This window comes from Eublepharis macularius, chromosome 11 (assembly GCF_028583425.1).
Source record: "Eublepharis macularius isolate TG4126 chromosome 11, MPM_Emac_v1.0, whole genome shotgun sequence".
NCBI classification, from domain to species: Eukaryota; Metazoa; Chordata; class Lepidosauria; order Squamata; family Eublepharidae; genus Eublepharis; species Eublepharis macularius.
The window spans coordinates 24,521,163-24,547,417 of NC_072800.1; the positions used below are offsets into that span (position 1 = coordinate 24,521,163).

Genomic DNA, 26,255 nt, shown 5'->3' on the forward strand with positions numbered 1-26,255 from the left:
CAGTTAGGAACAAATACATTGAAGTCATTTGCAGAATAGCCACGAAGGTCAACAGATAGGCAAACAGTCAAAAAATCAACGGTGTGATCATATCTGAAGGACAGAACAGGAGCAAACTGGCAGGCATTCAAGTATCCCTTCTCATCTTTGCCCCAAACAGCCTGATGAGATTTATGAGCCCCTCTTTCACCTGCAGGTAGCTACAGGGATGTGGTGGCTGCTCAGAAATCTAGCCGCCCCAGATACGTCAGCTGATTTGACTGCAGAATCTTGACATTTTGGAGGAAGTCCTCAAAAAGACTGAAAAACAAGACATCTGGCCACTCTCATTGGACCATGACTTCACCAGAGCAGCTCTTACGTTGCCTCAAAAATCAATTAATTAGGCATGGGCAAACAAAGGATGGATGCAGCCTTTAGACAAATATGGACAGAAGAAAAAGAAATAGACCGCTTCTGTAAATTAATTTTTACCTGCCACTCTCAAAGCAATATAACCTTAGTTGTTTCTTCTAAATCTGAAAGGTTTGTAGTAAATGCCTGGAAATGTCAGTAAATGTTGAATCAAGCTTTTTAGAAAGTAGTTTATCTTCAAAGAAGAAGAAGAAAAAGAAGAAGAAACATCAGTGCTTGCATGCAGCAGATTTTTTATTTTACTTTTATGAAGCTACTGGTTCCTTGGGCATTTGTGCAGGTGCTCTTCCTCATTTAGGCTTTCGCTTTCCCATCTATCATTCGTTTCTATAAAATATCTAGGTGCCAGATATATTATTTAAGATTAGCATGAAAATTTAATCTGAAATAGAAGCTGCTTTTGCCTTCTAAGGTCTTGCTTTTATTTGGAATGTTTCTGTTGTGGTTGTGTTAATGTCCCCTCTCTCCCCCCGCCCCCTGCCTACCCCACCATATTCTTCTCTTTTTATTTACCTATCATGATCCTTCTTTGGCTTTCCTTATTTTGTGTATATTTCAACAACAAAAAGGTGCTTTATCACTGAGTTCTGAAAATGGTCAGAATATTTCTGCAGTCAAGGCAGCCCTTGGGGAATCTCTTGTTTTTCTGTCGATCTTTGCAGGTAAGTAAAATAGCAAAACTCAGTTCTTTCTCTGCCTGCCATACAGGTTTCTCTTCATGCAGCAGTTTTTTCCTGATCTGTGTGGTTCAGACATGTGAGTGGAACTGAATTGGAAGATAGTATCGTTTCAGGTCTATGTGGTCAAACAACACTTCCTCATTTCCCACCCATGGATCCAGGCATTTCATTTTCTAGCCTTACACTTCATATAAAATATTTCAAAAGCTGAATGACTGAAAAAATAGTGTCACAGAAAGCCAAGAAGCCATGATTGACTGAGAGTGCAGGGCATAAATATTTTAACTAAATAAAAATAAATAATAGACTATATAGTGTACTCCTATGTTGGTTCCATGCTTGTTTAACTGTCCTGACACCTTGAGAACTGTAGGATTGCCAGCACAAGGCTGGTTGCCAGAGGGAGATTTACCTAGTGGTGGTGGCGGCTCTCTGACAATGCAATGATATGGCCATCAATACACTGACATCACTCCCTGTGCACCCAGAAGTGATATCAGCATGTTACCGAGTAAGCTCTAGCATTTGTGCAAAATTTTATGATTTAACCACAGAGTTTTCCCCAAATCCTAGAGTGTCTCCAGTGATGCACTGACACCACTTCCAGGTGCCTGAAAAGTAACATTAGTACCCTGGGACACTGCCTGTCAGACCCTGTTTTCTGGCTTATTTTTTCTGTCACCACTGAGCAGTGGTGGGAAGCACCCACTAGCAGCAAGGGATACCCCCCACACACCAGTAGCAACCTAGTAAACCTATACTTATTTGCCATGGAATAACAATTCTCAAGATTCCCTGAAGAGAAGGGTCATTTCCACATGCCCCAGCATAGCGCTAAACTCATGCAACGAAGGCATCTTCCTGGTGTGATTTCTGATGTCATCAGACCATGAAAAAGAGATCATGGCACGATGATGTCAGAAATTGCGCCAGGGTTTTCGGTTTCATTTTCTCGGCCATGTCGGACACTCCTCTCCGCAGGTCCGGGAGGAAGCGCCCGAGCAGCCTGACTGGGCAGCTGACCTGCAAAGGTTAGCCCCCAAGACTCCCAGTGAGGGTGTCAGGGTCCGGAGCACGACGGGAAGAACCCCCCGAAATCGATGCGGGGGGTAAATTGCCCGTTTGCTCCTATGGAGGCCGGCAGACTTGCGCAGCACTTCGTGTGCTGCCGGGCCATGGAGAACGGCAAAAAGCAGATCTAAGGTGAAAACCTGTAAGTAGCGAATCCCTTCTGTTACTACAAGCGTATGCGAAGGATTGGTGAGATTTGAAGCTAAGAAGGCTCGGATTTCTTCCCTCTCACTGAGTATCGAAACTTGGCTGGAGGATCCCCCCCCCTAAGATGGCAATGAAAAAGCAGAGCCCCGCTATGGGCAAATCTATCTCAGCTGCTTTGCAGGGGAAAGGAGAGTCTCTGGAGGAGCTAGTAAAGCGGTCAGTCGTCGAAGCAATAAAGCCCTTTGTTGACAAGTTAAACGAAACTGATCAAAGGGTTGGCTTAATTGAGAGTGAAGTGAAAACCATTAAGGAAGCAGCGGGCGGGGGGGCGGAAAAGTCTTCTCAGGAAAACGCAGCACTCATGAGGGCAACAAACAAAGACCTAAAGCTGTTGGAGAACCAACTGATCGGGTTGCAAGTGGACCATGCTCAGACAATATTGCGTCTCCAGAATGTGAAGGAGGAGGAAAATGGGAATTTAAAGGATTTGGTGTCGGAACTTTTGGCGATACCCGCGAAGGCATCTAAAGAAGAGTTAAAAAGCGCCATTTTGGAAGTCCGTCGGGCTTCTTCAAAATATGCAACGAAGCGTCAGCTGCCGCGCGAGATTATTATTGACTTTTCATCTAAGAAGATCCAGGACACCATCCTATATAATTCATACAATGCGGACTTGGACTTTCTGGGCAATAAGGTTAAGATATTGAAGGACGTTCCATTTTTAGCTCGGAAAAGAAAATTTAAATATAAAAGGTTTGCAGCTCTTCTGAGGAAACGTGAAATAAAGTACAAATGGTTATTTCCGGAAGGTATTTGGTTTAGCTACAAAGATCAAGCTCACAAGATAACATCAGAAGATCAGCTAAGGGACTTTGTGTGTAAACACCAAGATTTCCAGCAAGAAGAAGAGGATTTCAAGCCTGAAGGGGGAGGGGAGGAGGGAACGAGCACAGTGACTGTAGCTGTTCAGAGAGAATTGCGACCGAGATCCAGAGGGGGGAAGAAGACCTAATCCTGATTGTAGTTTGTATTTTATAAGATCTACCAATCTAATAGCATTTTACAAAGTTCTAATGTTAAATAATTGCAGTATGAAGGGAATGAATTACTTGTAGATGTAGTGTTTGTGTTGTTATGTGTTGTTTCTTCCCCTTCTCCCTGTTCCCATTTTTTCCCTTTTGTAGTACTAGTAATTAAAAAATAAAAAAACTTCCAAAAAGAAAAAGAAAAAGAAATTGCGCCAGGAAGACACCCTTGTTGCGAGAGTTTAGCCGGGACATGAGGAAACGACCAAGGAATGAAGTCTGTTCATCAGATATACCTTAAATGCACTCTGCATTGATCTATGAGATGAGATGAGGACCTGAGAAAAACTAGCTATTTTTAAAAATGCCATCATTGAACAAGCCACTTTACAGACTATTCTAAGTAGAAACTATGGGTTTGGAAGGAGCTTGCAGAAAGAAAGGATGGCAATGGTTAACCGCAGAGAGGGGGAAGAGCTGGGAGAGGCAGTGATGGCAAGGGGAAGGGAGAACTGTGTAAGCTGCCCTGACTTATCTGGAGAGCAAGCAGAATAAATTGCACTAGGTCAGAGGTCGCCAAGTTTGTTGAGCTGTAAACACTTGTGGAAAAGCAGGTAGTGGGCTCCCCCACCTAAACAGCTGCTGTAGTACAGCCATCCACAAAATGGCTGCCATGAGGATTAGTGCCAATCACAAAATGTTGGGGGATTCCAACCTAAGTGTCTTTCTATGACGGAGGTAACTGTTTTTGAAGGAGTGGTCCCTGTGAAGACACAAACGGGTGCCTCCTGGGTTCTTCTGAAGCACCTCCTACTCCATTGAGGAATCAAGGATTGACTCTTCCCTTTGAGATGAAGTCAGTGGATGCTAGAAAATCCACTGGTGGGAGTTATAGCACCCATGGGCATCACACTGGAGAACATTATATAGATAATGTGAATAAATACAGCTACATGCATTTAAGTGCCGTGAATTAGAAATGAAGGCTAAGAAATTAAGGCAAATACTTCATAGTTTTTCAGGAGCGGTTTGAAGGAATAGAAAAAGGTGCAGATTCTGAAAGGGAGTTCCATGTATAAGGGCCAAGAAGGGAGACTGGGCAGAGCCACTGAAGAGAAGTGAACTGAGGTTATAATAGAACCAGATTTCAGGAAAGCCATGGTTTAGGGTCGCAGATTTCATGAAGATCGAGGATCTTTGTCAGGCTGTAAAATGTTGATTGTGCATGTGTGTAACAGTGGTTGGGCCGTTTCATGTGTCTCGAAACTATGTTTTGTGGGGGCCACGTTTTTTGCGAAATTCACAACTTTTTGGCCTGTTTCATTAGATTTGTGAATGATTCATAATTTCAGATAAGCTGGCACAGATCGATTGATTCCCTAGGCAACAATGGGCCCAGACCTTTTGTTGCCATTGGAAACCGCAGTCGTAGGCCACTTAACCTTGATAGGCAGCTCTCCTAGCCAACTAGAGAGCTCCCATTCTGCCCTATACAGCGAGGAGCAGGGGGTTAATCCCCTAGGCAACCAAGGAAGTGGGCATTCTGTAACCAAGGACACACCAATCTCACCCCTCTAAACCCTTAGGCAGGTCTGTCAGCCAACCACAGACCTCCTCCTGTTCTACTCTATGTCAGCGTTTGTTATAAAAGGCACCTCTCTCTGCCTCATGCTTTTCAGTCCCAGTAGACAGAGGGAGAGGGAGGATCTATTGCTGGGATTGGTGTGAGAGGGAGTGTAGAATTGTGCTTTGGCTGCTGCTGCTTTAAAAGAGACTGAAAGAAGCCTCTTATTTCCAGCTCTTGGCCTTGCTGTGGGAAGGTCTTTGGATGAGGGTGCATTTTTTCCTCCATCCCACCTCACCCTAGCTGCAGGCCTTAGCCTGGCTCTGGGGCCTAGGCCTCCCCATTTTTTTATTTGCTTGTCTTTGTTTCTTCTCAATTCTTTCTCTATTCTTTTGAGGACACATACTCTTGCTGTTTCCTTTAGTTTTGGTTTGGGGCCTCTCTCCCCAAGCCCAGTCTCAGGGTCACTGCCTGGCTCTGAGGCCCAGCTTTGTGGGTTCTGGTCAACGTTTTGCAATCTTAGCCAAATTGGGAGGGTGGGTGGAAGAGAGGTTGCTGAAGTCTCCCTGCGAGTTTGGCATCTCTGAAGGGGGCTGTTGAAGTGCCCTGGATTCTGATGAATCACAAAACTAACAAATCGTGGTCAATTCGTGGAAATTCGTGATTCATGGAATGTGACAAAATGTAAAATGCAAAACACTCGTTTTGGTTTTTTCCCGTTTTGTGCCCATCTCTACTCTTGAGTAGCATAATAAGGGAACTCACAGATTTTTACATAGTAAGTTGCATGAGCTTGAAATTCTGGTTTTAGAGTACTCGCTTACCCAGTTGACTTTTGAATGGTACAAATGCCTTTCTCTATATATGATTTTACATTCATAAGCAAACTACTCATATGTTATTAAATGTGCAAGCAAGCCATGGAAAGGTAACATATCATAACCAGTGTTTAATTAAACCTATTGAAATCAATGGGCTTAGACTCAATTAACTCTGTTTAGGATTGCACTGTATTTGTTTTTCAGTTAGTGCAGAAAATATGAAATAATTTTACTTGAAGTAGGGTGAAAGTAAGGCAGAAATGAGCTGAAGGTAGTCTCTTTAGAGTCTAGGCTTGTTAATCTAACCCTAATACCACATACAACCGGTTTTGTCGCTTACTTTCCTGAAACTCTGCCTTATAACACAGCTGCTAGCCTTTATTTTGAAGGTTCCCACCACATAACCATTATTATGTAACTTGATTTAAAATGGTTTAATTCTGATTTAAAATCGAGTTGATTTCAAACATGCTACATTTTACATTTGGAAATGAGAGAATAATAGTGAGAACAAAGTGGAAACTCTGCTTTTAGCTTTGGGAGTCAAGCATGTTTTAGAGTATATATGTTTCCTCACCAATTAATGCCTATCATGAATTAATCACAGATTTTAAAATATAGATTTTAATCAGATTTTTAAATCAAGTTATATGACAATGGTTCTACAGGGCTTGATTTAGTGAAACCATGCATGTTACCAAACACAAAATGCTTTACCTGCATTCATTTTTCTAATATTGTCTTCCATACAAGCATTTTCAAAGAAGGTTATAATTTAAATGATGTAAAGCAACTAAAATAATAGAGGGAGGGAGTCTTTACTGGAGTTGGATCAAGAGGTGGTGTAGGGGTGTCTAGCCATCCTCTCTCTGATGTCCTTAGCAAGTTGGGAATTGGATGGAAATTGGATTGTTTACATTCTGAGGAATTGATGGCGTAGTACTGAATGGGATGGGAAATGATTTATTGGTTGGGGGTGGTTGGTTTTTACTCTGCCCATAGGATAATTTTTTTAATTATTAGTAGCGGCCGCTAGGATTAGAATGGAATTTGGATGGATAGATTATTTATGGAGATTTATGTATTCAACCTTGATTGATTGTTTACTGGCCCAAACGATTAAGTGTATGCCGGAAAATCCTGGAGTTGCAATTTAAAGTTCTAGTGGCTGGAGGAATTAGAGTGAGTCAGAGGGTGGTAGACAAAGAGAGTGGCCGGTATGGGGTCAGGGATCCCAGTCCTCTGGGGATGAGGGAGGTATGGTGGTGGGATGCAGGCTAAGATGAGAAGGACATGGAGATATGGTAGGGCTCGGTGTCCTTCCAGTCTTCATCCCATCCTGAGAAATGCTGTATGTGAAGTTAGGAACTTTAACCCCCCTTCGACACTGATGTTGCGCAACACCAGGTCCATAAATAATAAAACCAGAATGCTGCATGATTATTTTGCAGCGAATGATATGGATCTGGTGTGCATGGCTGAGACCTGGGTAAGGGAGGGCAAAACAGTCGCCTTGAAAGAACTGGTCCCCTCCAGGTTCTCAGTCCTCCATCAGCCCTGAACAGGAGGCCGGGGGAGGGGTGGCGATTCTTGTCCAAGAGTCGTTTTCCTTCAAGCCGCTCCCCACACTGAAGATCTCTGGCATTGATTGTGTGGGCCTAGTGTGGGGTGCTGAGGAGAGTTTGGCTATCTGTGTGGTGTACCGACCGCCTAGTGCACCAGCAGATACCTTGTTGCACCTGCTGGAGTCGGTAGCGGGGTGGGCTTTGGAGTACCCAAGACTGCTGAAGTTGGGTGACTTCAATATCCACACTGATGATGCTGCCTCTATTCAGGCTGCGGACCTAGTATCTTCCATGACCGCACTGGGACTCTCCCAGTTGGTTTTGACTCCCGCACACCAAGCGGGACACACACTAGATTTGACCAGTTGTCTGGTCTTCATCTTTCTATCTGAGACAAGCCCAGCAGCTTGTCCCCTACCTGTTGACCTATGACCTAACAGAAGTGATCCAAGCAATGGTTACCTCTAGATTAGACTACTGCAACTCGCTCTATGCAGGGCTTCCCTTGGGCTTGATCTAGAGATTACAGCTCGTTCAAAATGCAGCTGCATGGGTGACTGCAAGAGTCCTGATAGGGGAACATATAACACCTATATTACGCCAGCTGCATTGGCTACCAGTTGAGTACTGGGTCCGGTTCAAGGTTTTGTGCTGACCTATAAAGCCCTATGCAGACTGGGTCCAGCATATCTGCGGGACTGCGTCTCCCTATATATACCCCAGAGGACACTTCATTATACACACAAAAAACTTTTGGTGGTCCCCAGTCCTAGGGAGGCTCACCTGGCCTCGACCAGAGCCAGGGCCTTTTCGGTCCTAGCACCAGCCTGGTGGAACTCTCATTCTGATGAAACCAGGGCCCGGCAGGATTTATTATCCTTCCACTGGGCCTATAAGACAGAGATGTTCCACCAGGCATATGGCGGAGGCTAGGCTGGGTCCCTGCCGGCCATACTTGACTTGACTTGAAAACATCTGTCCACCACCCTATATATATCTATAGATATGGATATATGGGCCATGTCTGAAATGAAGTAACTCTTCCATTGCCATCTGAGAAGTTTTTATTGTATGTAGTGTTTTAAATTTTATTGTAATGTTTTATCTGCTTTTATGTGTTTTTATGTAAATTAAAATGTTGTGCTTTGCTCTGAGCCTGGCGGGGAGGGCAGTCTAAAAATCTAATAAATAAACAAATAAACAAATAAACAAATAAACAAATAAACAAACAAACAAACAAACAAACAAACAAACAAATAAATAAATAAATAAATAAATGGAAAAAAACTATTTTCTTTGGCTGTTTTCACACGCCCTCATAACGTTCCAGAAAATTGTGCAAAACACAGCATGAAACGTCTTTCTAGCACGATGACATCAGAAATCACACCATTAAACAGGATCATGATGGGAAATCGCACTAGGAAGACATTTCATGCTATGAGTTTTGCGCGATTTTCTGGAGGTTATGGGTGTGTGAAAACAGCCTTCATAAAAGGTCCTCAAAACATCATCAAATTAATTGATATACCAGTTTAAATGATGTCTAATTGTTCATAAAGCATTAACCTGTTGACTTCCATCAAAAGGGATATACACTCAAGGCTGCTTAATACAGCTGCCTTTATCATGTGATAAACTTCCAGCCACTATTTTAAAGTACATTTGGAGGGAGTGCAAAACTAAATACATTCTGAAAAGAAGTAAGGATGATGATGTCTAAAGTAATAGGATAGGCATTGCCTCCACTAACTTCTCTGTGTTTGCTGGGCTTGCTGAAAAGATCATGTTAGTTATATTGCATTGGCTGGAAATGTAATTACTCCAGCTAGATTTTTACAGCAATAAATTGGAAATAAGCTCTAGTACCTAAAACCCAAGTCCGATTAAATAAATCATGGGAAACTAAAGGTAAGATCCAGCCAAGTTAAGCACTTTCAAATCCCATTATTCTATAAGAAAGGCTTAATCACTTGCTTATATCGCTCCCACTGAAATCAATTAGAACTAAAATTGTTTAACTATGGCTGGAGTATGCTCCATCCTTATGAATAAGTTCAAATGACGAGAGAGACTTGATGCTTGACGACAGCATTGAGAAGAACATGGAAGCTATGTATGGGGCTTCGAATCAAGATATCTAAAGGGCTGCAAATCCAGAGCTTTTTTCAGCGGGAACATGGTGGAACGGAGTTCCGGCAACTCTTAAAAATGGCCAGTGGTCCCACCCCCTGATCTCCAGTCAGAGGGGAGTTTAGATTGCCCTCCATGTCACTGAGCAGCACGGAGGGCAATCTAAACTCCCCTCTGTCTGGAGATCAGGGGGAAGGGCCACTGGCCATGTGACCTTTTTTGCCGAGGGTCATTTAAACTTTAAAAAACTCCCCCCTTTTCCCAGCTGACCCAAAGTGACATCATTGTGCGGTCTTGAGTTCCACCACCTCTTTTCCCAGAAAAAAAAGCCCTGTGCAAACCTCAAACCATATATGATGGTATACAGTGGACTCAGGGCCAAACTACAAGTGACGAATGACACAGGTTGGACACTTGTCAGCTTCCCTCAAGTTTTGATGGGAAACATAGGCAGCTTGGCGAAATGTTGGGCAAGTGACAGTTGAAAAGTCCATTGGACAGCAGTCAGAGAGCCAAGCTGCAAGACCAGGATGCCTACATTTCCCATCAAAACTTGAGGGAAGCTGACAAGTGTCCAACCTGTGTCATTTGTCACTTGTAGCTTGGCCCAAAAGTTGCTGCTGCTACTTCTCTCTCCTGGGTTGTGTCTTCTTGAGCAAAACTGCTTGCTTCAGCAGAAGAGGGGGCTGCCATAAATAACCAGACCCAGAAAGGACCACTTTTTCCAAGCAAGTCCAGAACAAAGATTTTGCTTTAGACAGACCTTTTGCTTTGATGTGCAGCGATATATGCAGAGTCACTTTTGAGAAGTAAAATTATTGTTATGTTTTGACGATTGAAGTGAAGAGCAATCTTGAACTGCCTCGAGGGCTTTTTCAGCAGAAAGGCAGAGTAGACATTTAAATAAATAAACACATCAAAAATAGGCCTACCAAACCAGGTCAAAAGAAAATAATCATTCAAAGATGGCATCAATAAGGTTGTGAGGCAGCCAGACAACTTGGTTGTGGAGAAAAATCACAAAAGGCAACACCCTCTGCTGAACTGAAGATTTTATTACTACAGACCAGTATTAAAATCAAAGTGTGATATATTATAGAGAAATCTGACAAGAATCATTCCGAGAATTTTTGCAGCTCCGTTTGTCCTCCAAAACTGTTATTAATTTCGAATCAACCCAGGAAAGTAAAATACCTAAGTCAGGTAGATGTAACACAGTCACTTTCATTTAATTTTCTGTCTGAAGACATGACAGCACCTGTACATTTTTAGTTATAATTGTTGTTAGTCTTAGAACCTTGTGAAATAAGTGCAATCATCCTTCTGTATTATGGGCTTCTCCGTGACAATCTTTCTAAGTTGCACTGTTCTAAACCAATATCTTTCAGACAGCCGCTGAATAATGTAAGAGGATAAAACCCACATGAAAAATCAAGAATTCAGAAATGAAATTTAACCTGTCAAATTTTTAACTTAGTTGATCTTTATTCCCTTAATATTCTTCCAAACTAAAGCTGCTTTGTTTCAGTTCATAAAGACCATTTACCTTGGAGGCTATTATTTTCTTGAATTTAATTCCGAGCCAGTATTTTAAGCAACAGATAAAAAAAGGCCCTTATGTTCTAAAAAAAAATTTTTTTTAAAGAAAAGTAGCTATGTAAAGCAACATCGGGTAAAACTCCCCTTGTTTTGTTTCAGCAACTGGAGAACTCAGGGCTAAAATCAGACAGCTGAATGGCGAATCCAGAAGCTACACAGGTGTATAAGGGTGGTGATTGTTCTGCTAATAGGATTGCTGATACTTGGGAGCTGGGCACGAGGGCTGACCCAACTATTCCTGCTCCCTCCTCAATGTGATCATCCCATAAAACTAGTGATAACTGACCAGGATGCTTAAGGAAATAACAAGAAGACCCAACCTTGCAGAAAAGTTCAAACGGCTGTCAAAATGGCAGCACAAAAGGTTGCGTTTTTTAGATCTGCACATGATATTTTTTCTTTTTAAAAAAAGAAAATTAATTGTACAGCAGCGAGACAGGTAGTTAGAAAGCATTTTAGCACGGCTTAGTATCGAATGCACTCAGCTGTGCTGGTGTGGCGGCAGCAATGAGACGATAAAATGTGACAGCCGCCCCTCTGAATCTATTTTTGCATCAATAATCTACATATTAAAGAGTCCCTAAGCTATCGCTAACAGGATAGACGGCTCACTTAGCTTAAGTAGCCATTGACACTATGTACTGAAGCGCTGCTAAGAGAATGTCATTGAGGAAGAGATTTGCAAAGGGAAGCCCCATGTTCCATGGGATAAATGAGGATCCATCATTGCAGGCTTCACTGAAGGAGAGCTGGGAGAGGATGAGGAACTGGCTGTGATTGAACCCCCCCCCTACGTAGCTGGCAGCCCCGAACCAGAGCAACAAGGAGGGTGGGGCCGGGACCACCCCTCACCTACCTCAAGTTTCCAGTGGTGAGGGAACAAAAGGTGCAATTCTATGCACAATTACTTGGGAGAAAACCCCGACTGAGATCTATATGACTTTCCCAAATACACATCACAAGATAAAAGCTGTATTTCTGCAGGCGTCAATTGTACTCTGAGTTCACTTGTGCTAGCTTTGAGTTCCTGAACAGATACGGGATACATATAAAATCCATGGGATATGTATTTTCTCCAGAACTTTCTATTTGTGCCTATGGTTCATTTTGTAAACATTGCTGTTAATCTTGGCTTCATGTTCCAGAAAAAGAGGCATTTCCTCGCCTCTGCGGAAAGCAATATGGGAATTCCCATTATTTGGTTTTGCTCTTCTCTTCTTGTGTGTTTAAAAGCTCCTGGTTTGATTCAGCCAGCCTAGAAAAGATTGATTCAAACTAGCTGACAGTGCAATCAGCATGTATTGTAGCCCTGCTGGGTTCATTTTGCTTTCCCTGCAGTGAGTGTATCTGGATCATTGCCATCTTGAAGAGTGAAACTGACTCTTGTGTTGTTACTGAGCAGAGACTCGGGGTGTGTTCATAACTAACTGTCATAGATCCAAAGGAGTTAGCCATGTTAGTCCATAGTTGCAAAATAGTAAAAAGTCCAGTAGCACCTTTAAGACCAACCAATTTCATTGAAGCATAAGCTTTCGAGAACCACAGCCCTCTCCATCAGATGCATGCCTCAATAAAGTTGGTTGGTCTTAAAGGTGCTACTGGACTTTTTACTATTTTGCATACTAACTGTGTTCACACAAACTGTTAACACTTAAGCTAGGGGTGAGATGGATACCATTCCCCCAGCAGAAAATCACATAAGGGTTAGACGTAGGGCCCCTGATCCTCTGCTGGGATGGGAAACCATTTAGATGGACCTCAATTACCCTTGGGGCTCACTGCACGATGTGGTAGGCAGACCTACTGAAGCTTGGACTGACTTCTGACATAGGGAGGTCCACCAGGCAGTTGACTCTAGTACCCCAGACAGTTTTTCTCAATGGTTCGGCCTGTTTAGCCCCTACTATACAAACAGTGAAATCCTAAACAGAGCTAATCTAGTCCAAGCCCAATTATTTCAATGAGCTTAGTCTGGCGTAACTCTGTTTAGGATTTCACTGAAAGTATCCTGGGATAACGAAATAACAAGGATGACCAGTATGTTCACAATGGTGACCACAAATCGTGAGATGAACACACCTAAACAGGAGAATTAATCTTATAGCCTACTTTGCAAGCAGTAAAGAAAAAAGCATTGCCTCCATTCCATCTACTCAGAAATTCCAGCTGAGCAGTCCTGAGTGAAGAACCTTTGACAGATGTCTGTAACCTATTGCAAGGTACTTGGAGGATGCAGGAGCAATCCCAAGCAAGTCTAGTTGGATGTAAGTCCCATGTTATTCTACGGGGCTTACTCCCAGAAAAGCACCCTTAGCATAGCTGCCATAATCAGTCACACTTGCTTTGATTGTGATGTCACTGTTGATAACAGAAACATAACTTGATGTCACCAGAACAATATTGTCATTGCTTGGCTGGGGTTCAGGTAAGGTTTTGCTTGAGGATGCAGACCAGGTATTAGAGAAGTGCTTGCTCAATCCTTGCCCATCTCAACTAATTACATCTCCCTTCGGGAATAACCAATTAGGTCTAGGAGTGTATATGCTTCCTTGAAAGAGGAAGAGGATCTTTGGAAACTGTTTGGAAATTTCAGTTGATTCCAAATGTCGTACTGGAGGTATTAATGGGTATATGGTGCAGGGAACCATTCTGATCTTCCAAAAAGATTCTTCCCTGGGCACTCCTGCCTACAGAGATGAGGTGGATGGAGCACAGAGATATGGATTTTGTAGTAGTAGCACCATGTTTATAGAATTCTCTCTCCCATAGTGTTTGTTTGGTTTGCCATTGTTTGCATTTGGATAACTTTTAGTACGTTGGTTTTTTATCCGGATTCTCTTAATTATTTAGGATTGTTTATCCATTGCATGTGCTCACTTTTAATCTGCTGGCCCTAATGCTAGTGATGTCTATTGCTGATCCACGTACGATGCCCTGGTTTTTTTTCCTTATAGGGACTTAAAACCACTCAGGCATTTTCAATTGGGGAAATTGTGTGTGTGTGAGGGGGGAGGGAATTAACTCCATCTTCCCCATTACCACAGCACTGTGAATTAGCACACCTCCTTTTGGTTGATATTAAGAGCAAATTGCAATTGCAATATTATGTGTAGTTTAGCCATAAGGGCAAGAACTTAAAATAAGTTAACCGGATAAGTTCTAGCCCCAGATTCATGGGAATGGAAGGCAGATTCTTCAGTTCTCACCAGGATTGAAGGATGGATGGATACAGTTTTGAAAGCAAAGGACTGAGCAGTAAAAGTTTAACTCCTGCTAGAAAATGACGCTCCTAGAGACCCTCTGGCAAGCTGCCTTTTTGGTTGGCAAGAGCAGCAGGTGTTTCGCAATACAGAATGACACGCAACTACAGACTCAGAGAATCCAACCATTGAATTTTTTTTTTTTTGCATTTAAATGTTCTCAGTGTACAAAGGTGCTTTTGTTTTTTGACAGGGAGAAAATACCCTTGAAACTAAATGGAATAGTTCAGCATATCTCTATTATCAGCCCCTTCTGCTATTCCACTCTCTCACATATTCTTGTTGTTTGTGTAATAGTGAAATCAGTTCAGTCTGGCTTGATTTGAAAATAGGAAGCAACAACACAAAGTTTCTTCGTCCTATGACTCATTTATGACCCCATACCTTTAAAAAGATGGTGGTAGGGGGTGTATTTTAACAGAAAAGAAGCATCTGAACAACTCAGCATAACCTGGGCTGTTTTCACACTGCTTACCGGCCACGGAACATCGTGCCGAACTCCTGGAACGACAGTGTCTTCCTGGCGCAATTTCGCACAAGAACTGCCGTTCTCGCATGAAATCATGCCAGGAAGACGCTGTCATTACGGGAACTCGGCGGGATGTTCTGTGGCCAGTAAGCAGTGTGAAAATGGCCCTGGATAACAGGGTATATGGACATAATGGGATGACACTGAATGGTAGAGCATTTACTTTGCATATAGAAGGTCCCGAGTTCAATCCCTGGCATCTACTGCTGAAAGGGCCAGGTAGTAGGTGATATGAAAGAGCTGTGCCTGCAACCCTGGGCAGCCGCTCCGAGTCTGAGTAGGCAATATTGTCCCTGATGGACTAATGGTCTGATTCAGTATAAGGCAGCTTCAAGTGGATTCGTGTGCACTTTTGCCACCACCACCCTGCTTAGAGCTTTCAGAGACCATTACTGATCAATGAAGAGAACCCAAGAACCTTTGAAGAGACAAAGAAAGCCAAGCTACAAGGGACGAATTACATGAGGAGGAGCACGTGAAGGGAGTCACAATGTTAGCCAGGAAGCTGAGTTTTAAAAGAGATCAGAAGGCTTTGTCAATTTCCCCTCTCTACAGAGTCAGGGAGGTCCCTGCTCAGAAGGTTTGTTAATTTCCTCTTTGCCTCCCAAAGGCTCTGTCAATTTCACTTCCCCTTCTAAGAGGCAAAGAGGAAATTAACAAACCCTCTGAGCAGCCATCTCCCTGGCTCTGTAGATAGGGGAAATTGACAAAGCCTTCAAATCTCTTTTAAAACTCAGCTTCCCGGCTAATATTGCGTCTCCCTTCACGTGTTCCTCCTCGTGTAAGTTGTCTCTAGTAGCTTAGCTCTGAGAGATGACCAGGGGGTCCTACCTGGAGTGGATTTGGTGATGTGAGAGGTGAGGGAAGGCCATGTCCTGGTGACTGGGTGGGCTTTGAAGGGGAGCTTGAAGATGGCTGAGCTGGTGGCGGTTGACTCTGGCTCTGAGACTGTGTGTGTGGCTGGGGTTGCTGCTGGGGTTGCTGTTGCGGTTGTTGTGGCTGCTGCTGCTGCTGCTGAGGCTGTTGTGGCTGCTGAGGCTGCTGCGCTTGGTGGGCTGGTTGGCTTGCTTGCCCCTGTGGTTGCTGGCTAGTTTGGCCCTGCTGCTGTTGCTGTTGCTGTTGGAGCTGTTGAAGATGCTGAAGATGCTGAAGCTGGGAATTCAGGGATGAGGTAGCTGCAAGTTAAGAAAGCCACACGAGAATTACCAAGTAATCTTGCTACATACAGCAAAGCACAACAATAGACTTTGGACTGCTATTTCAAGAACAGAATGCAGGAGGTGATGACCTATAGTACAGACTAGAGAGGAAAAGCTTGGGAAAGTACCATTTCCCCCTCATAAGGCCATTCCCTCTGGGTACACAAGATCCACCCAAGAACTCGTAGAATAAAAAGAGTCCTCTCAGCAGACTCACTTCTTCTCCCAGTATTGTTTGCATAGGTAGAGAAAGGGTTACGTTGTAAAGAAAGCAGGTAGTGATAGCTAAGCCTGTTGAAGAAACGTGGGATCTGGAAGTCATGAGGACCAATAGAGTCTGGAGGGACACCGGAGACTGGTAGGCAGGCCTGCAAAACCAAACAACTTGTAATCTATCAAGTTTTTATTCTGTTCGGGGTGGCATATGTCAATGTCCTCCTGTGTTTTATTCTTACAACAGTATGAGTCGGGTTTGGCTGAGAGGGAGTGACTTGCCCGAAGTCACCCAGTGAGCTTCATGGCTGAGTAGGGATTCCAGGTCCCCCGGTGGGGGCAGGAGATCCCCTGCTGCCACCCTCTGCCCCCAGCCACCTGGCCAGTAGGGGGGAAAGGTGGGGGAACAGGGCTCCCAGGCGCACTCCCTGGACAGCGCAACAATGTCACTCCCAAGAGTGATGTCATCACACCACCCTGAGAGTGCTCCTGTGCATCACAGAGGGCTGATTTGGGCCCAAACAAGCTGAATCAGGCCCATTTGGGGCCCATATCAGCGTGCTGTGAAGTGCACGCATGCTCCCTGGCCTGTGCGATGATGTCACAGAAAGGTGAGTGCCAGGTGTCTCCCCCCCTCCCCCACCAGGAGGGTAAGGGGACCTGGCAACCCTATGGCTGAGTCTTACCAGTCCATTTGAACCACTACCCCAGGGTAGGCAACTGCCAAAAAACCCCCCAACACCTACTTGTGAAGATGTTGGTGTGCCAGCAAGCAAATGAAATGGCGGGGAGTTGTACTTGGTCAGACAAGCTAGCAGATTCACCTTGGACTTGGCTGATGGTTAAGCAGGTCTGAGAGCCAATGACAGGCCTAAGCCATGAAGACTGCCTTCTCCCACACTGCTGGTCAAAGCAGTGCCTCAGTTCCTTGGGCACAGACCTGACTCAGGGTATGGAGTGAAATGGTTTGGTGTGCCTACCTTTCCTCACACCATACTGGCTCTTATTTCTCACTATTTACCCAAAGTTGTCTGCTTTTGTTGCCAGCTCTGTATTGGGAAAACAGAGGGGATGTCAAACACCCAGAAGGTCACAATACATGGCTGGTGGGCTTACGTCTGGGTTGGTGGAAGCTTGGTGTAGGGAGACAAATTTGGGGCCAATCTTTTTTTGAAAGTGACCTTTGTGAAGGAGAAAAGGGCCGATTCCAGACGGCCCTCTGCAATCCAAAACGTTGCGCGTTGTCGCGCGTCATCGCGCGGAAAACATGAAATATCGTGTTTTCTCGCACGAGTTTTGCGCAAGGTCACGCAAAACTCACGCGAGAAAACGCAATATTTCGCGTTTTCCGCATGATGACGCGCGACAATGCGCAATGTTTCGGATTGCAGAGGGCTGTCTGGAATCGGCCCTGGTGTGCTTTAAAATAGTCTGTACAGTCCATCAGATAGCAGAATGAAGCTGGGGGAAAGACGTGAATTAAAACTCCAGCTTTTGTTTGCTTTTACTTCACACAGTAGCTCTTGGTAAGCTGCTGTCTTTCAGCTTTAGCTTTTTTTCCATCTGTAAAACAGAAATACCAGTGCTTCAGACTTTGTGTAGGTGATGGGATGACTTTTAAGTAGAGATGGGTATGAACAGAAAAAAAATCCAACATGATGTTCGTTGTTCGTTGCCATCCATGAACAGGGACTCACGAACAACCATAAACATGGCCCTGTTCACAAACATATTTGTGGTTGGCTGTTCGTGGGGGCCAGCAGGCTCTCCTCCAGCCATCATCCAAGTCAAGATCCCTACTGCACCACTCCCAGAAGACTGACCTGAGCAGGCACCAGGAAAGGTACCAATAATAAATAATAGCTTGGCCCCAGAGCCTGGCAGCAGCCCTGGAACTTGAAGGGGTAGATCCCTATTCCACCACACACAAAGAAAATTCAAGCTCCAATGCACTGTCTCTATGAAAATGCCAATAGCAGCAGTGTCTCTCCCTTTCCACTGTCTGCAAACTAAGCCAGAGCTGGGAGCCCCCCTCCCCCCTGCTCGTTGCTTCCTGGTAACAAATTTGGAGCACCACACTTGAAAGGAAGACCTGCCTATCAAGCTAAATTGGGCTTAAATTGGGGTTTCCAGGGCAACAGCAGGAGTTCAGACAGAGTTCAGACAATCCCTGCCTAAATTGCCAAGGGAATTGATTGCAGGTGCCAGATTGTCTGGCTTGATGAACAGCAATGAACAGCAATGAACGAGGCTTGCAACGACCACCTGTTCCTTTAGAATGGGGCCTCATGAACACCTTGTTCGCGAATAGCAGATTGGGCTGTTCATGGCTTTTTTTTGTTCGTATTGCTGTTCGTGCCCATCTCTACTTTTAAGTACTTTGTAAAAGTGTTTTTAAAGTATATAAAATGTCAAGAATTAACCACAAGTTTAGAGGGAAATTCCTAAAGGTCTCATTGCACCAATGGATAAGAAGAAAATGGCCTAAATATGTTATGGCTGTTTTATGGCTACAGAGCTCTGCATCCTGGTGAAGTACATTTAAAGGAATAAAATAAGATCCAATTTTTAAAGTGCAAAGTTGCCTGGAGGTCTTGAATGATTTTATGCGAGAGCATATGCATGGTGCCAAAGAAATGAAGATGCACGGTAGAAGGAAAGAGATAAAGACAAAGGCTTCAATATGGAGTCAGAGCCCAGGAGATTTGCATACAATGGTAAGTAATATCATCACCAGAGCAGGGGCGGCCCCAGGGTTTCTGCACGCCCGCACACCACACTGCATGGTGATGTCACATGTGATGTTATCACACAGCGTGCGCTACGAGCCAGCCCCATTGCTGCGGCGGGCAGCTAGGATGGCGCACAGGTGGCCTCCCAGCTCTCCTGCTCAGTTGCCCTGCACAGCCCCAGATGCCTGCCATGCCTGGCCTGCAGCTGCTGTGCCCAGCTGGATGGTGGCAGCAGCGCGGGGCAGGAGCGCTGGGATGCTGCAGCAGCTGCAGCTTCCCATCCCTCCTGCTCAGCCCCCAGCACTTCCTCCGGCACCCCCTCCGGCTCCCCAGCGCCCGCAACAACTGCCTACCTGGCCTCAATGGGTGCACTGGCCCTGCATCAGAGCACAATCCAGCCAAATGCAAGCTCTTTTAGTTCCTAATGATTTCAGTGGGAGAAAGTGAAGCACACACTGAACTGTTCCCCAATGAAATTAATGAGGTTTAGCCATACTTTGTTTTGGCTGGGGTTTGGTCCTATGTAATTAAAATCATATTCATAGTTTCTCCCAAGAAATATTTGCAATGTTTCATTTTCATATTCATAGTTTCTCCCAAGAAATATTTGCAATGTTTCATTTTCTGCATAACATTGCAAAATTTAGGAATTTCCCCTTTTTGAATTTTTTTTTTAAAAACATACTGTATAATTTTTCAAGCCTCTCTGGACCTAAAGTATGATCTCTGGCAACCCTCATTCATGTAACTCAGTGATTGGTCATCTGAACAGATTTTATTCTTTTTTGTTGCTGTCATTAACTAACTGAATGCATTTTCGCTTACTTCAGTGTCATACTTTTAAAATTTAAATTCTGGTTGAATTTAAATTTTTTTGATGCCCAGGCTACAGTCCTTATACTTGTTCCAGAGGATGGCTTCAAGAAGAGTGCCACTCCCATCTAGCAGGATAAAGCAAGCCCTTGTGTTTGCTGCTTCCATTCCTGTTTCTATTGTGGTACCCATCTTGGTCCTGGAAAACTCGCTGATGTGACTGGGGATTTTCATCTGCATCTTGGGACCACTTGCTGTTGCGTGGGACTAGTTGCTCCTGGAAAGAGCTGGGTCAGGACTGCAGTTAAAATTCTGCAGTGTAGTTTATTTTTTCTTTCAAAAATATTTTCTCTCCCTGGTGTCCAGAAACTGGAGACGCAAGAGAATAAGGCAGTAAATGGACATCTAATCTGCCCATTGATGATAGACAAACAAAGTCTCCGCTTCAAGGAGAGAAGGCTAAACAGGATAGTTCAGGCAGCTGTGGTTTCATCAGATCTCAGAAGCTAAGCAGGGTCGGAGATCTTGTTAGCATATCATCAATGAGCAGATTAGACGGCCATTTACTCCCTTATTGGATGACAGACCTCCGGTGAAGGCCAGAGGTGCAGAAGCAGGCAATGGCAAACCACCTCTGTTAGTCTTGTGCCAGGAAAACACCATTAGCGGTCGCCATAAGTTGGCTATGACTTGAGGGCACTCCCCACCACCACCAAACAGAATTATACCTTTCTAAGCCCATGAACTTCAATGGACTTAGAAGGGCTTAATACTGCTTAGGACTGCAGTTCGGGGATGCACTTTACGAATAAGCTGTGATTCCTTACCCCAGACTTTTGAGGCATAGTTCTCCACTCATGCAGGAGAACTGCAGAATTCAAGCCATGAACTGCATAGGCGCAGACCTATCCCAGTGGCACAGTCTAAGCATTCAGCCATATTTTCCGGGGACAGTTCAGCCACAACGATCCTCAGAACCCACATCCTGAAGGGCAAAGATCAAGGATCCTTGACAGGATTGAACCATTGGGCCTCAGCATCTTGAGCTCCATCACTGAGCAGAGTATGAACCCAGCTCTCTCAGGTCCAATCCCAGCCCTATCTGCATTGCTTCTGCTGTGGGAAGATGGAATGTATTACGGGCCATCAGTAGTCAGCTCTGGCACATTGCACCAACCGGCAGGCAAAGAAAACAGAGCCAGGCAGGCTGGATTCAGACAGCGGATCTGCGCGAGTCTTTTACAGAGTGACACATATGCCAGGCAGCTACATAATAGATAAGGAATGTAAGTAAGCTTAAGGAGTTACGCATTATCTCTTTACAATAAATAATGTGAAACAAACACCATTGTTAGCGCTATCTATAAAGCTTGTCAGAAGCACTGTTACAGCAGAATAAATTAGGTGCATAGATCTAAATGAAGCATTTATTCCTATGTGCAATGAGCCACAAAGAGAGTGCATGAAACCTACAAGCGAATATATCCAGTGCAAATGTGGTACAGTCATATACCAAGATGTCAGACCTGGTCTGTCCAGGGCTAGAGATGGCGTGGTGTTTTCTGAACCTGGACACAAGCAGTTGTCCAGTGCCTATGGCCCTATGGAAAGTTGGAACAGGCTGAGCCAGTCAGGGATAAGTCATGATCAAGGACACTGTTCTGCTCTGTAGCATCCTTAGCACCACCAGCCCTAATTATCATACCATCAAAAGCCATTTCTTTGGAATCTGTATTGTGGATCAGATCTGGATTACTTAACATGGTATGGCAGACTAGTTCTGGACCACTAACAGCGCAATCCTAAACAAAGATACCCTTCGAAACCTATAGAAGCCAATGGGCAAGAATGATAAGGTTTTTGATATATTGTCGAAGGCTTTCACGGTCGGAAAACGATGGTTGTTGTGGATTTTCCAGGCTGTGTCACCGTGGTCTTGGCATTGTAGTTCCTGATGTTTCACCAGCAGCTGTGACTGGCATCTTCAGAGGTGTAGCACCAAAAGACAGAGATTTTCCATAAGCATAAGCACAACTTCAACAGGAAAGAAGAGACTTTAAAAATGAATAGAGCATGGTTTCCAGTCCTGAAAAACACCAGGCTAACAAAATACTCTACATCTTACAATAGCCCTGCAGATAAGATTAGCATATCAAGCACCAGTCCATATGCAAAAGAACCCCCTCAGGATACAGTGAAGCATTAGCATTCCACACCCTGGGAAACTCTTACAGGATGACACAACCCAAACCCACCTTCCTGAGTACATATAAATTACCTGCTAACATCTTCTCCACAGTTTGACACTGAGAGATCTCTGTCTTTCGATGCTATACCTCTGAAGATGCCAGTCACAGCTGCTGGTGAAACATCAGGAACTACAATGCCAAGACCACGGTGACACAGCCACAACAACCAATGATAAGGTTGTTGTTGTTTTTTAATGGAGAGATTACCATCCCCTGATCTAGCACAACACATTTTGCTTTATTTATTATTTATTCATTTAAAATGTATGTATCCTGCCTTTCTACCCAATTAGGGCCTCCAGGAGGCAAACAATAAAAGACATTTAAAAACCCTAACTTTTTAAACAATACACATATATAAAACAAAACAGTCAAAAACATAAACAGGGAGGACGGTCAGGAAGGGAATGCCAAATGAAACAAAAAGGTCTTCAGCTGCTGGCAAACATAATGATAGAATGGGATTGATGAATCTCCCTGGAGAGGGAATTCCCCAGTTTTGGTGCAACGATCAAGAAGGCCCTTTGTAAGGTTGCCATTGAGGTAGCCTTGAGTGATGGGGTCCCCCAAAGCAGGTCTCCCAAAGATTACTGTAATGGTTGGGTAGGCAGGGCTGCCAAGGGGGCGGGGGGGAGGGCAAGGTTACAAGTTCTGGAGGCCCAGGTCTCCGGGGGGGGGGGGATTGGAAAATAGGCAAGGAGCTGCTGCAGAATAGTAGCAGTATCTGCGTTCTAATTAGGGCTGCCAATCTCCAGGTGGGGTCTGAAGATCTCCTAGAATTACAACTGAATTCCAAATGACAGAGATCAGTTCCTCTGGAGAAAATGGATGCTTTGAAGAGTTGACTATATGGCATTATTCCCCACCGAGTTCCCTCTTCTCCACCCAGACTCCACTCCCAAATCTCCAGGACTTTTCGAAGCAAGAGTTGGCAACCCTCATTCTAATAAAATATCCTGTGTTTGTTCTTCTTATGGAGGAAATGATAAGATGGGCCCAGAGAACGTCCTTGTCTCTGGGCCGTTAGTGACTCTCAGCAGCCCAATGGATTAGTCCATATGGGACTAGGTGGTCCTTGAGGTATGCTGGTCCCGAGCCATCTCATATATTTTATATTTGTCTTTTATATCCGGAACTTGCTTAAATTTATATTTTGAATTCATCTAACTTCAGATTGCACCAATTTAGTCAATGACTGCTTTATGGAACCTCCCTGTTAGAATGAGACTCCTCTGATAACCAGTTGCTGAGATCCAATGAAAGGAGAAACCCATCAGCATCATATGTAGCTTCTGAGATGTATCTAGCTAGAAAACAGGATGCTGAAATAGATGGTTTTGATCCAGGAAAGCTCAAAGAGGCCCAAACTAGAATTCTCCAAGACCACGTTCCTCCTCAATTGCTTCAAGTAGGTCACAGCCTCTCTCTGATTTGAAGTCCATATTCTGCCCGCTTCCTGCAGTGTCTGTGTGATCATGGGTATAAATAATAGGAAAAGGATATTTCAGGCGTGTGATGCGTCCCTGTTCCACGTGTTTTATTGTGTCACTTGTCTCTACTTTTCCATAATTGTGCAGATGTTACACAATTGTGCCTGAATATGAAATAATGCAATCTACGATGGGCTAAAAAGGAAGGGAGGGGGAAATCATACATTAAGGCTATTCATATTTGACTGAGCAGAGAATTTGGCCCTGGCTGTTTAGAGAAGACAAATCCTTTCCCCCTTCCCTAGTAATGGAGAATGGATTTATATATTGCCTCAAACTGAAAAGTGTAACTAACTTAAGCATCTGGGGCTGTGCTGCGATTGGCATGGCCTGCTTTTCTGATCTTGTTTATCTTTTAATGAGCTATGCTTCTTTTCTTTTCCTTGAAGTAGATTTCTAGGGACTGAATGCACACAATGAATAGGCTAATGTATGGCTGCATTTACACTGTCTCCCATTATGTAATGAGGGATGGGGGTTCCAGCAAAGCGCTGTTTTTTCTCTTCTACCCCAGCTCAAAAGTCTATTTTAAGGGGTGAAATGAAAGTGGCTGTTTTAGACTTAGTGTCAAACAAACTGAAGGAAAAAACATGAGGGCGGGGATGGGACTGAATGGCTCAACAATTTAGTAATGGGATACAGAACATGTTACTTCTAGATCACTGGTTCAAATCCAGTCTAGGTCAATACAGAAAAGGGAAGCCATACAGCAAAGGGAAGCCATGATGTCCTGATAGTTGCAGAGTGTCCCGTATTACATATAAAACGAATTAGCTGTCTCCTGGTAAATATATTCCTTGGTTATTGTCTGTGACTCCCACAAAAAACCCTGTACCAAACTTTGCCTCAAATAATATATTTTGGATTTTAGGACTAGAGATGGGCACGAACAGGGAAAAAACCGAACTATGTGGTTCGTGGTTCATCAAATTTCACGAACCATGAACTTTCACGAACCTGCCCCTGGTTTGCGAACTGGTTCGTTTGGTTCATGAAAACGTCACATCTAGGTCAGAAAACCATCACTTCCAGGTCAGCAAAAGGTCATTTCCGGGCCAGCAGAAGTTCACTTCTGGGTCAGCAGAAGGTTTGCAGGAAGTCCATCCCCTGTTGTCTAGGAATTTGATTGATTGGCAACAGGCTGTCTGCAGTGACAAACCAAAAAACAAACCAAACAAACCAGCCTTAAGTTCATGGCGGTCCATCAGAAATGGGATCTGACAAACCACTAGTTCGCAAACCACGAACCAGCCTGGTTCGTGCTTTGTATTTCGGTTCATGCCGATCTCTCTTTAGGACAAAAGTATAGGTATGGGGAATGGAGAGGTAAAGTGCAATTTACATGGCTGAAAATGGCTGTGCTTTGGCCCTTTTGGGGATTATAGTTAGTGTAGGTTCATCAGCTCCAGGTTGGGAAATTTCTGGAGATTTGAGGGGTGGAGCTTGGTGAGGAGGGGAGGGATCTTAGCAGGGTATAATGCCACAGAGTCTGCCCTCCAAAGCAGCCATTTTCTCCAGGGAACGTGATCTCTGTGACCTGGAGATTAGTTGTAATTCCAGGAGATTTCCAGCTGCTACCTGGAGGTTGGCAATCCTATGTTAGTGGGAGATAAAGTGGTGAATCTTAAGTACTAGAGAAGAACCCTGTTAGATCAGACCAGTGGCCCATCTAGTCTAGCATCCTGTCTTACACAGTGCCCAACCAGTTAGTTGAGAGACCCAACAACAGAGCATAGAGGCCGAGGCCTTCCTTTGATGTTGCATCCTGGAATTAGTATTCAGAAGTTTACTGATTCTGAATGTTCTTCCTAAAAAATGCTGGTGGCACACAATGATATGTACAAACAGAGCCAATGAGAGTTCATCACATGGCGCCTGAATGTTGCAAAGTAATTCTGGACAATGTGAATTCATCACAGGCATTTTGTACATTTTCCATCTAATATACATAGCATCCATGTAAATTTTGTACATGTCCTAAACAATGCATAGAACTATCAAATGAAAAAGACACTCATTTGATTGGAACCTAAGGTTCCATTCTGTCATTTTGATATTGGCAGAGCCTTTCGCCAGTGCTTTCCTAGGTTGTCTGCTGGTGGCTGGCAATCTCTGGGAGGCAAGGGTTGTGGGGGGGGACTGCATAGGGGACACTAATTTCACTCATGCGTCCAATGTGCGCACGCTCCAGAGCACCTCAGTCATGCCTGGAATTATGTCAGTCTTGATGTGATGCGAAAGTATGGGTTGTGCCGGGGGCAATTGAGTAAAAATCAGCCCCAAACAATAAATCGGGGGCTGATTTTTACTCAATTGGCCCCCAGAACGACATTGCACCAAGAATAGTGTCATTTCTGATGCAACATGCAAATGAGAGGTGGCAGGATGTGTGTGGAAGCTGGCTGCCAAGGATCCCCTGCCCCTACTGGGGGATCGGCAAGCCTAGCAGCAAAATACTTGTGAATATGGAGGTTCTGTTTAGGAAGTGCTTTAGGGTGGCACTGTTAGTGACTTCAATGGGGTTAGAAAGAGTAACTCTGCTTAGGATTGCACTGTAAATCGTTCCAAACCTCACTCTGCTTCCTAAACCCATCCACAAGTGACAGGCCTGAATTCACAAGAACAAATCTGGGCACCTCCGCCCTTGATTATTCAGTACCATTTTAAAATTACCAGAAATAAAAGGCAAGCAATCAAAAGGCAACCATAACAGTTTATCACAAGTTTGTGATGCTTTAGTATTGCGAAGTA

At 44.1% G+C, this 26,255-nt stretch overlaps 1 protein-coding gene across 2 annotated transcripts in view; it reads right to left on the minus strand.

Moving 5' to 3' along the window:
- POU6F2 (POU class 6 homeobox 2) overlaps positions 1-26,255 on the minus strand; it is a 485,869-nt gene that overhangs the window by 107,436 nt on the left and 352,178 nt on the right. For both annotated transcript variants that reach the window (XM_054991628.1, XM_054991629.1), the window contains one exon: positions 15,640-15,983. In XM_054991628.1, coding sequence (XP_054847603.1) covers positions 15,640-15,983 — 344 coding nt within the window. The remainder of the gene's footprint in view (positions 1-15,639; positions 15,984-26,255) is intronic.